At 42.0% G+C, this 12268-nt stretch overlaps 1 protein-coding gene across 1 annotated transcript in view; it reads right to left on the bottom strand.

The window, feature by feature from the left end:
• The window catches only part of stxbp6 (syntaxin binding protein 6 (amisyn)), a 104163-nt gene that overhangs the window by 90598 nt on the left and 1297 nt on the right, over positions 1 to 12268 (bottom strand). Inside the window, exon 2 of the mRNA XM_056590487.1 lies at positions 5497 to 5674. Within this exon, the coding sequence (XP_056446462.1) occupies positions 5497 to 5518 (22 nt within the window). The 5' untranslated portion in view covers positions 5519 to 5674. The remainder of the gene's footprint in view (positions 1 to 5496; positions 5675 to 12268) is intronic.

Raw genomic sequence — 12268 nt, 5'->3', positions numbered from 1 at the left:
GATTCTGGCATCCCACTGCTACTCTGCCAAACACTGCATGAGCAGGGCTGGGTTATGGGTTATACACCTGGGGGTGTTCCATGGAGTCACAGCATGGACTCCCCTGATCAAAGACTAAAGACACATCAAGTCAGTAAGTGTCTATGTCTCTACTGGCCTGCATCCAGCCACGGCCTCTCTGTGTGTGTTGTGTGTGGTGTGTGTGTGTTGTGTGTGTGTGTGTGTGGTGTGTGTGTGTGTGTGTGTGTGTGTGTGTGTGTGTGTGTGTGTGTGTGTGTGTACAGTATGTGTGTGCTTCTATCTATGCACATGTGTACAATGCGTGTTGGAAGGAGATCAAAGGCATTCTAGAAATCCCAAATCCCAAGCACACACAGAGGCCTCAGAGAGCAACAGACCCAACCCCTCATCCTGCTCCTGCTCCCTGTGGGTAAGCTCAGATCTACTAGCTTCTGTACCACTATACATTCTCCCACAGGTAACCCTCACTAGGGGGCTTTTCCACTTATATTCAAGACTCAATCTTAACCCGCTGCTGTTTGATTTCTTATGAGAAAACGGGTTCATCTTGTTGAGTTTTCCCATTCTAGGATTTGGAAACGCATCAGGCATGCATTCTTGCTGCACATCCAGGCATGAGTGTTGTGATTGTGAAGTGTTGAAAATATTAATATTCCCATCTTACCCTTTATCCCTCCTCACTCTGTTTGAGATACAAAGAGGGTGAGGAGAACAGTAACACTTGAACGGACATGGTTTTAATGGAGGTGTTGCAATGCACTTGGGTTCCTTGTCTTTCTTTTTACGCTTGTTAAACTTGTTAGTTGCTAAGGATGCCAGGAACAGTCATGTCGCAACAACCTCAACTTTTGTAGGGAAAAAGGTGTTTGGTTTAGTCCCTAAGAATACTATACAATATACCTTACAATAAAATATCATTAGTTTTAAACACTGATGTATAAAATGACCATTTCACACAAACAAACAACTCCACACCATACATTGATTCTTTACAAATGTTATATTCCCGAGCTACGACTTAATGCCATCAGATATATCCTTAGGGTCGTTTTCTCACTTCTGTAATTGAAATACCAAGTTCTGCTACGGGCTTTCTACTCTACAGCTCCCACTTTCATAACATCTCACACACACACACACCCACCACTGTGTAAAGGTGAAGTTAGGACAGGAGGGTAGTGCATTTCTTCTTTTCATCCGCCCTAGTTCTTACAGCCCAATGAACTTCAACAGAAACTAAAACAACATTTTTTTACATTTCTCACACAAAACCCTTGTTCTCATTAGCGATCTGTCTAAATCAAACCACAGCAAGACCGTGACCTTTTAAATAAATAGTCCCTCTGAGACTTCTTTTCTGAAAGGATGGGAGTTAGCTGCTCTGCTGTCCATTTAGCAGCACATCAGATTGTATTATTATTGTTGTGCTTTGCTGGTAACTAAGTGAACTTTAAGGTTTTTCTGCCTTGAGGGTTAAAACTAGGAAGTGAGCAATAATCATTCAACATTTCGGTTCTCCTATAGCAACAACACTTGCAACACAAAAACAAGAGTGGGGCGGCTGTCCAAGTTTCTTGGAGGTCAATGATAGATGTAGTAGTACTCAGGCTAAAACAAACACTGCAACATGTGCAACCAAACAGCCAATTCACAGAGCCATCGATCCCTGCATGATGACCTGCAGCGCTGTTAAACATGCTTCCAAGGCTGCAGTGACGTGGTCAACAATGGATTTCATTAGCAATATACAAACTACCAGAATGAACAAAATACATAAAAAGGTATTTTTTAAATTTTACGGACAACGTGTAGGATTTCTACTTGCAACTCTTTAAATTGGCCCAATTGTTACATTGTTTGTGGTTAATTACTTGTTGTCATTTAAATAACATAATGTACATGTACGTTGTACATTTTGGTGTCGAGTATATCACCCCTATTGTCTGTTTTTAACTAACATATTACTGATTATAGCTCATATTAGTTTATGAATTTGATTGTGTTAAAAAGCCAGTGAACCCACTATTTCAGATGGAATTAAAACACCATGATATTTAAAAAAAATGTGTTTTGGGTTCAGAGTTTTAGGAAGGAGGTGGGCGTGTTATCCCCATGGTAACGACCCCCACCAACTTTATGATACTCTTTTAGTACAGTCGTTGTGTATGAGCATCATAACAAGTAATGTTGTATATGAAACGCACCAAACACCGTAGCGTTATACTTCAGGTGTCCAGGAAGCCTAACCCTCACTCAGACGAGGACATTGATTACATTGCTTCTCAAACAGAGCTTCACCATCCACGCACACGGCGTCGTTATACTATAACGTTATAATAATATTCACTTAAATAATATCATTGTTCAAAAAGCTCAACTTTCTCTTGGACGCCACAGTCTGGGGGTGCTGCATAGTTTCCTCTATGTACTAAAATTGACCTTGGGTGCCTTGAAAGGCGCCTCTAAATTAAATGTATTATTATTATTATTATTATCAGCTCGAGCAGGCTGCAGTACCCTTATGGTATTGGAGGAATTTCTGATTCTGACAGTCATTTTTAAACATATATCCACTGTATTTTAGACAAAATAATGGGATGCATGGGCATCACTGTCACACCCTGGTAATGTTCTTGGGACTGCTTGGTGGCGGTCAGCCTGTGACTGGGAAACAGCAGTGCACTGGTGTCTATTGCCTTCTATGGATGTCTCTTTGTTCAAACATACTGTGGATTGCATAACGATTTCACTGCCTGGCTCAAAGCCTCCACTATCTGTCCCTTGAGCCATGTGACAAAAACACACACACATACGTACAACCACACACACACACACACACACACACACACACACACACACACACACACACACACACACACACACACACACACACACACACACACAACACACACACACACACAACACACACACATTAATAAGTTAGAGTAGGTTTAATAGTCATCCTCAGGCTGATAGCACACATACAGACCAAACCCAGCACAGAGACCACACGCAAACACAGTGACAGAACAATGCTTGGATAGTGTAAAGTGAGTCCACATGACTAACAGTACAACAGTAAATTCCTTCACGACTCGCCTCAGCAATGGAAGAAGCGAACATGTCACATCATTAAGAGTCAAACCATAACAGTTGTTGTTGATTGTTGTTGTTGTTTGTTGTTGTTGTGGTGTTGTTGTTGGTGTGCCCAACAAAAAGGATACACACGAGATTTGGGTGTGGTGGTTATGAATAGGGAACATAAACTGCACTTGCAATGCAGTACTACATTGCAAATTATGTTACGTCGATCATTATGTAGACTACAGTATGGACCATGAATGGAATACATCAGTAGGTCAGGAAGCAATTTTAAAAGTAGTGAAGTAATTAAGGATTATGTAAGAACAAACGGCTCACGATCATAATCAAGCTGCAGCTTGAAACGTCCCAACTGAGATGCGAGGCCTACAGAATATGAATGGACATAAATGGAAGGACTAGGAACAGTATGAATACAAAAGAAAGAAGGACTGTTGTTGCCTTTTCAATTATAATTGTTCTGTTCATCTGAGCAAGAGGACACTTAAGTAAGGTCCTTTGGCATTAGTATGTGACAATGTAAGCCTTGCTTTCTAATAAGGCTGCATAGCCAGCAACGCACATTGGATTTACAGCAATATTATTTTGTTTAATTCCAGATTACATCTGGTACCAAAGTCTTAATCCTCATTTGATGGATTCAGTAAGGCTAATGGTGAATTAGCCGACCCTTCTACTTAACCTCTTAAACCCGAGGAATTTACAGAGCACAAAAAGAGCACATTCTGCACAGTTTAAAAAATGTTTTTTATAAAGAAGAAACATTAGAAACTAATAACTACAGCAAGCAAATTAAGATGGAATATGGAAAACAAAAAAAAGCATGCCTACGGATTCTGATGCTTAAAAATCGTGTTCATCCCTAAAGAAATGCCTTAATTAGGCACACAGTGTTTGAAAAAAAGATTGTGGTACCTTTAAAAGCTAGTGCAGGGAGCGCTAAAGCAACATGGAGTCACTCATGCCGGACATAAATATCCCTACTCGTCAATATTTAAGTTGTGACAAACCTTGAACCAAGATAATGTAACGTTGCCAAGAACTGCTGACTACAACTTTGAGATAACAGAAAGGCATCTTCATAAGCAGTTGTGTTGTTAACTAAAATAATTCTCATTTCAGGATAGAAATGTGAATTATCAAGAAATATTTCCGACTCAAACAGATTGTTTTGTAGGGGCAGTATACAGGCAGTTTGTAATAATAAATAAAACAAACTGATTGTAAGACAGAATGAAAAACAAAACAGAAAGAAAAGGGCTGATGGCCAAGCTTGAGATAATGATATCCTGATAACCAAAATGAAATAGAAAGAGGAGATAAAAGCCATACGATTGGGAGTAGGAAAGAGAGTGGGAAGGAGAGTGTAGCGGTCAGGGTCCACTCTCAGCAAAAGAGTACTGGGTTGGATTTTGATCCTCAATGACCGCAGTCTACCTTGTTAAGGTACCTTGGTGATGTTTTGGTACGTTCTCTAGCTATGAACTCAATATAGGAAAAAAAGCTGTTTTATTTCCCCATCGATCCACCTGAACTGGATATCATGCAGTATGATTGCACTTCACTCTTTCCCAAACTACATTTAAATGCTAAGGAATCAACATTTCCCAAAATGTACCATAACTACTTAAAACAATTTCCCTGCACCAACAACAAACGTCAAAGAAGACCTTCAAAGGTGCAGCTTACATCTCACTACCTATTAAATGTTGGCCTCTCCTCCCTCCTCTTCTTTTGGTGCATTACTCTCTCTTTTATAGATTACTCTCTTTAATTTTGGGTAATAAAGCACCAAGGCTTCAGAATTCTTTATTAAAGAGGAACAGATCAGAGGGAGGGTTGGGGTTAGCACATTTGTAACTTTACTATTGGCCAGGCAACATGCAAAACAATTTACACTGCTTGAAAATCAGAAAACTCAGTGGTGACATCCGTGGTGCCAGATGGAACCACATTCATGTTACTTTCCTCCATAAAAGCCATTGGTATGCCACACAAAAGACTTCAGCACGTTCAACCAAAAACAATTGGAAACTTTCAGCCTACTTTTAGTTCAGATCAACTACCATTTATCGTATCGCAGTGAAGGTCTCCCAACAACTTATTTTGAACCCCCATGACCCAAGAGCACTAAATAATGGGTTAACTTTTTTGCATTGTCATTATGTTATTAGTTTTTAATTAATTTATCTTTATTCTACATCAATGTACCTAATTCATTAATGTTATTGCTCTTTGTCACTGTGTTTTCATAAAGGGAGGTGGGTGGGGAGGGATTATTATTCAAACACTCTATATTACTGTACTGTGTCGTTCATAAAATACCTATTAAATTCGTCGACCCGAACAAGTATGCCTCGTTTAGGCTCTTACCTGAGAGGCAGATGAAGGTCATGTAGTCTCCCTGGCCACCAGTGGCCAAGAAGGGGGATTTTCTTCTTGGTGCGCCGCTTCACTTGCACAGCTGCAAGCATCTTCTCATCGTTGGGCGTAAACACCTCCTTGTTGATAGTGGACTTGGAACTCATCTCTCGGGCAGCCAGGAGCAGGTCTGGGTGGGAAACAAGTGAAACCAGAGGAGGATCAGAACCTCCCATTCACTTGGGCAGGAGGAAAAATGCATCGTCTATTCAGGAAAGGGTGGCATGCTGTAGTTTGTTGTGAGCTCAGGAGGACAGTACCACAAACGGTATTAATCCCTGAAGGGGAAAAAAGACTCCGCTACATATGACCGAGACCCAGCATGACAATTGACTAAAAGGTGCAGATACAAAATAAAGTAAGGGATGGCCCTATGAAAACTAGTGATGTACTCTGACAACATAGTAGCTGCATAATACTATTTGATAATATCATCAACATGGTGTTCAGGGAAAGAGAACCACATATTTCCATGAAGAACGTAATAATAATAATAATAATAAATGAATTTATATAGCGCTTAATATGGTACTCTAAGACGCTTATGAGAGGACAAACGTACAATGAGTTATTCTTCCAGGTTGTAACCGAAGTCGAATTCTGTCAAAATTAAAATGTACTTTGGATTCCCCTGCTTTAAACATTTCTCATAACAAATATAAGTAGAGTTCAGTAGCAGAGCGAGCCTGCTAGTCTGAGAGAGTTTCTTAAAGCAGACTTGGCAAAAAGCCTTGACAATTATAAAAAACTAAATATCTGGCAAAACACAACTGGACTCTTGGGATTGAGGAGCGATTGTGAAGGAATTTTTATGGTCAATATTAGGTAAAAAAATACTAATTAGTTAAAAGGCTAACTGTGTTGGGTGGAGTAGTGGAGAATATTTTATTTCTAACAGTTATGTATGGCTGACCCCTTTTATTTCCAAATATCTTGGAGCATTGACCTATAAGCAAATCAAACCTACATCACAAAAAACAATGACTCCCTATTGAGCAATATTCTGTTCTCCAACTGCAAATTACTGTTGCTCCAAAGCAATCTACAGCTGAGTTGACCAACTATAAATACTGTTTGGGCACGCATAAAGAAAAGACCACACATTTTAAGACGCTTGCACTGCAAAATGTGTTTCCACAAAAAGATGCCAAACAACCATGTGTAAAACAAATGAAATTAACGGCTGTATTTAGGAAAGTGATTTAAGCTACTCACGCCATATAAAAAAGATGACAAATTTGTCTTTTGCTCATATATGGCTTGAATACGGTTCAAAACGGTGTCAAGGAGCATTAAGTGCTGAATGTGGCTCACATGATTACCATGTCCGCACAGGGACAGTGGTAATCATGTGTGCCTGCATACATATGGTCAGTCTATGACTGTGCTATTCCATCGTCAGCAGCAGTACCAGCAGGGGAGGGGAGACTTCACAGTGTAAACCAGCTGAGGCTCTCTCTGTCATCACTAATCCGTTCAGGGAGCCCACCCCACCAACCCATCCCCCTCGTCTCCATCATCCAATGTGCACTCGAGAGAGAGAGAGAGAGAGAGAGAGAGAGAGAGAGAGAGAGAGAGAGAGAGAGAGAGAGAGAGAGAGAGAGAGAGAGAGGAGAGAGAGAGAGAGAGAGAGAGAGAGAGAGAGAGAGAGAGAGAGAGGAGAGAGAGAGAGAGAGAGAGAGAGAGAGAGAGAGAGAGAGAGACCCCCAGCCCCCACTGATCTGTCACCAGGCAGAGGGTAGCCCAAATCCCCCTGAGGTGGCCAAGCAAAGCATCGTGGGTGATCGTGGAAGCAGGGGGTGTTGTGGATTGAAGGGAGAAATGATGGAAAGAATGAGTGGGATGCGAACGAGGAGCTGTAGGAGAAGGAGGCTAAAAAGGAGCCGCCAGGCAGTGAATAGAATCCGGCAAGCCACCGTGCTGCCTGGCTTCTGGGTTGACTGATGCAATGCTCACCGAGCATGGCTGGAGAGAGGAGGGAACAGATGGAGCTGTGGTAGGGGGAGCGAGGGGTAGACCTACACCAATATATCACTGGATTCATTCTATTTCCCTGCAAAACTACCTCCACTAGCACCTTATCAGGCATGTGCCTCCTCCGCCCCAGCTGACTGAGAGGGGAACAGGAGCTAGTGCTCCCGGGCTACGCTCCTGCCCAGGGCGTTAATATGGAATCTGTTTCCGTTGTTCACGGTGCCCCCGGAGACATCTTCGAAGAGGGGAAAACTTCAGAGTCGCCTGCGCCGCTACTTCTGCCGGCGCCGCGGCAACAAGCTCAGCCAATCCAGGCTCTCCTCGTGGGGCCACAGATGCTTAGAGACCCCTGGCAGGAGCCATGGCCTGAAGGCTGGAAGGGATATCCAGGGACTCGGTGTGGAGTCCGCTAGCCACAATAGTCACAAGCAGAAGGACCCAGGGGAAACTGGAGGTCCAGGCGGCCTATTTTATATCCCTTAATCTCTTTCCAAAGTGCAGGGAAGAACCAAATTGGTGGCTGAAGGAGCTTTATAAGAGGCATTTCAGGAGGAACTACTGGTATAAATTAGTCTGTCGCTTTGATAATTACATTGCTGGCACAGTTGGGAGTGTTTTTGCACAGAGCCTTGTCAAACGAAGGCCTAAAGAGGCTCAGCTCGCTCTTCCTCACATTGTTTGCAGTCGCCTTGATTCGACTGACTGACTGACTGACTGACTGACTGACTGACTGACTGACTGACTGACTGACTGACTGACTGACTGACTGACTGACTGACTGACTGACTGACTGACTGACTGACTGACTGACTGACTGACTGACTGACTGACTGACTGACTGACTGACTGACTGACTGACTGACTGACTGACTGACTGACTGACTGACTGACTGACTGACTGACTGACTGACTGACTGACTGACTGACTGACTGACTGACTGACTGACTGACTGACTGACTGACTGACTGACTGACTGACTGACTGACTGACTGACTGACTGACTGACTGACTGACTGACTGACTGACTGACTGACTGACTGACTGACTGACTGACTGACTGACTGACTGACTGACTGACTGACTGACTGACTGACTGACTGACTGACTGACTGACTGACTGACTGACTGACTGACTGACTGACTGACTGACTGACTGACTGACTGACTGACTGACTGACTGACTGACTGACTGACTGACTGACTGACTGACTGACTGACTGACTGACTGTGTTTGCTCCATGTGAAACCAACATTCAAGTGCCTCATCCACATGAATTAGAGAACACCCAACCAGGGAACTATAGCTTATCACAAACCTCACTATGGATACTTATGTGATTGTTTGTGCTTTTGTGTGCAAGGCCATGGGCACAAAGCTGTTATTATTTGGATAGTAAGTGCACGGCAGAGGCACTCTGATTTTACCTCCTATTATCACTTTAAGGATACAGAGGAATGGTGGCTAAGACCTTAATTACCAACAATGAGGCAGACAGAAGACCACACACACCCCCCTCATTTGAAGTAGGCTAAATGTTTCTATTTCACTACAAAGTTCTCTGTACTTTTTGCTGTATAAATTTACATCTTGAATAGAAACTGATTCCTTAAACATGTTTCCACGTGGCATCTGACCAATATCCTATTCGCTGACACCCTTGGGGTTGGTCAAGCGTCCAAGGGCCCAACTGAGAAATCTCCATCTTTAGTCTTAAACATGCAGAAACGATTTGTGTTGTGCAAAAATTACAACCACAACACCCCCTGGTTCAGATCTTCAACATGCTGTTTTCCTAATGTACGTTCACTTTAACAACAGATTTTGTTTGAAAACTTTCCGAACATTTATGGTGCCAACCGAGCGGTCCAATTGAAACTGTTTAACAAGCAGTGAAACTGAAACTGTTGAAACAAAACAAAAGATTATAATAATCACAGATTATTAATGATTATGCCCGGCAGAGGGTCAATGAGTACATACTTCAGCTCACTAGGAGGACGTCAGATGTGAGAGCGGTTCTTCTATGTGGTCCCTGACACATTTGTGTACACGTAGACACTGCTATAAGAATAAGGCCCTATGGCCTCTCTCTTTGTTGTCTGACCGATCTGATCTCAAAGCGTCCTCAATGTGTCTCCCACTTGCATTGACACCTGTACTGAGAGCTGTCCACTTGTGTTCGGATCACCCAAGAGGAATGTTAATATCATTTGTGAACAGGTCCTCTTTTCAATCTCCCTTTGCGGGCGAACTAGGGGACATTTCAAAACAAAACAGAAAGTTTCACCTCAACTACGTCCACTTGCGTAATCTTGGTTAACTTCTGTTACCAACATTAAGGAGTAACTGATGACATCAAACCAGCTAGAGCACACAGCTTCACGCATCATAATTTTAGACAAACAACAGACTGTTTCTGCAGAGCTAAAATAGCACTCGGGAGCGAGTGGTGATCCCACATCAACACAAACACAGATGGTGGCTGTTAATGTTCCTAAAATGATGGAGGCCGGACTGTCCGCTCGGTCTGCATTTGTGCCTGCTGTTCGCTGATCAATGTCTCGGGCAGCCATTAAACTGGCCACACCATTTCATAGCAACACACAATACACAATAACATAAATTATTCCGAGGCCAAAACGTGCATAGTATTTCACATATTTTTCTGAATACACCATTAAGGCATTTTATTTGGGAACAATTTTAACCATTAATGTTTTATACAGATCACTACTTTTATACATATCACATGTGTTCTTCTTTTGCTCAAGACAATAATCAAAGCCATTTGACACAGAACATCAAACCGTCAGTAGACTTACTATTCAGACAACGCTATGATTAAAAGGAACTGGTCTATTGCACAGATGCAATCTAGCGAATGACCCCTTACCCCGGAGGATAAACACTAGCCGGTCTCATTTATTTCCTGGGATATATACTGCAATAGCGAGCCATGGACCAGCCACTAATAGTGTGCGTCAAGCCCATACATTATGTCAATCTTTAACTGCCAGGGTTCTTAGAACAATAACAATTTGAATGAGCTACAGTCCAGCAGGCCCTGAATGGTAATAAGGTTATCAAACAGCCGCCAATAGATATCGCTAGCATGGTAGCTAAATCACAAAATAAATTACCAACTGAATACCCTAGGATATTGACAAAGACCAGAGAGTTAACGGTTTACTTCCATAGCAATAAGGCCTAGTCTAGGTATAGCTAGACTAATCCAGTTCGTCAAGACCCCAGGTCGACTGTGGACATTGTCTGTGTCCAGATGTAAATGGACTATGATTTTTGGCTAACCCACCCCATATCGCGTTATAGGGAGATTCCGAAATTGGGCAGATGGCGATCTATTGGCATCTTTAATATCCTGAACAAGGGTTTATCAGGTCCCATTGCTGTATCTAAGTTTTGTGAACTGCCTATTACGCAGCCACTATCTTTGATCCGAATTCTATCCAGTCATTTTAGTCTCTTGGTCAGTTAGCATGCCCAGTGGCGTGTCAACTCTGAATCCAAACCGAATCAATTTGTAAGTTTGCGGGCACTGTTGGCAAAAAACAACCAAGCCAGAGCAGTTCATATGGGCTTACTTGTGTTGGACAAATCAAGGTCAAAAGTTATGAATGCTAAACACTCGTTTGAAATTGAATTGATGTCAATAACCAACTGCTCAGTTTCATCGCGAGAGGAGGCGAGTTGGACAAAATACATGGCTCACTTACTTCTGGACATTGAACATTTCGACGCTAACCTGGGGTCTTAAACCGTCCAAATCCTTTTAGCATATAGGTTTCGATTTATTTTTGGTTTTATTAATTTAATAGAAAGTAAAGTATTATTGTTTTTTATTGCATATGTGGTTTATTAGTATAGTATTTATGTATCTGTGGTCTATTTTGGTATATAGTCACCCCATACCAAGGGGTGACTATTATGATAACAAAGTTGGAATAAGGAGGACATTTTTGGGCTCATGGAAATTTCAATGGTTTGTTGTTCTCCAGTGGTTTGTTTGGAAGGGAGTGTCGTAAATGACCAGGAGATGGCCGATAAAGTGAGTATTATATTAAATAAAGCAGTTTATAAAAGACACACTGTAATGCAATGAAACAAAAGGGTACCCAGATCTGTGATATGTTTGTGTTTACATGATGGCCTTGATACCTCATGACCACAGGACAAAGCCTTTAGGGAATTATTATTTTACTTTTCTATATACAAGAATGCTGGAGTGCAAAATGTAGAGCTCAGCAGTGGGAAGGGCAACGGGTAAGATAAGCATCTCTCATGGCTGACAAAAGACCCTGTTTTGCAGAGATAGCCAACAAAAGCAAAGAAGAAGAAGGAAGCCTCGTTGTCGGTTTCAGTACAAAGTGTGTGTAATATCTAGAGGATGCACACAGGGTTTCTGGCTGCACTGTTCAACCATTGCAATGGCACTTGTTACCAACTGGTTGTTGGCTTTTCCTTCATGGTGAAACTGTACTCCCTTCATGGTGAAAAAGCACTGATGTGGGGAACTTGTAGAATATTCTATCTGTGTGTTTTCATGGGGCTGGGAGAGGATGGTTAATTTGCACCAAATACAGGGGTTCCCTCATTTGTTGAAGCATCCATATTAGTTTAATTGAACCATAACGCAAGCAATGTAACACAGTGACATGCAGTGAGGTTTCACAGGGAGGTGTTCACTGACAATAACATTAGCCCCCATTTCAGTGGTCACCTGTATCAAT

The sequence above is a fragment of the Gadus chalcogrammus genome, chromosome 5 (assembly GCF_026213295.1).
Source record: "Gadus chalcogrammus isolate NIFS_2021 chromosome 5, NIFS_Gcha_1.0, whole genome shotgun sequence".
In the NCBI taxonomy this organism is placed as follows: Eukaryota; Metazoa; Chordata; class Actinopteri; order Gadiformes; family Gadidae; genus Gadus; species Gadus chalcogrammus.
This window is presented reverse-complemented; position numbering and strand designations above follow the sequence as displayed.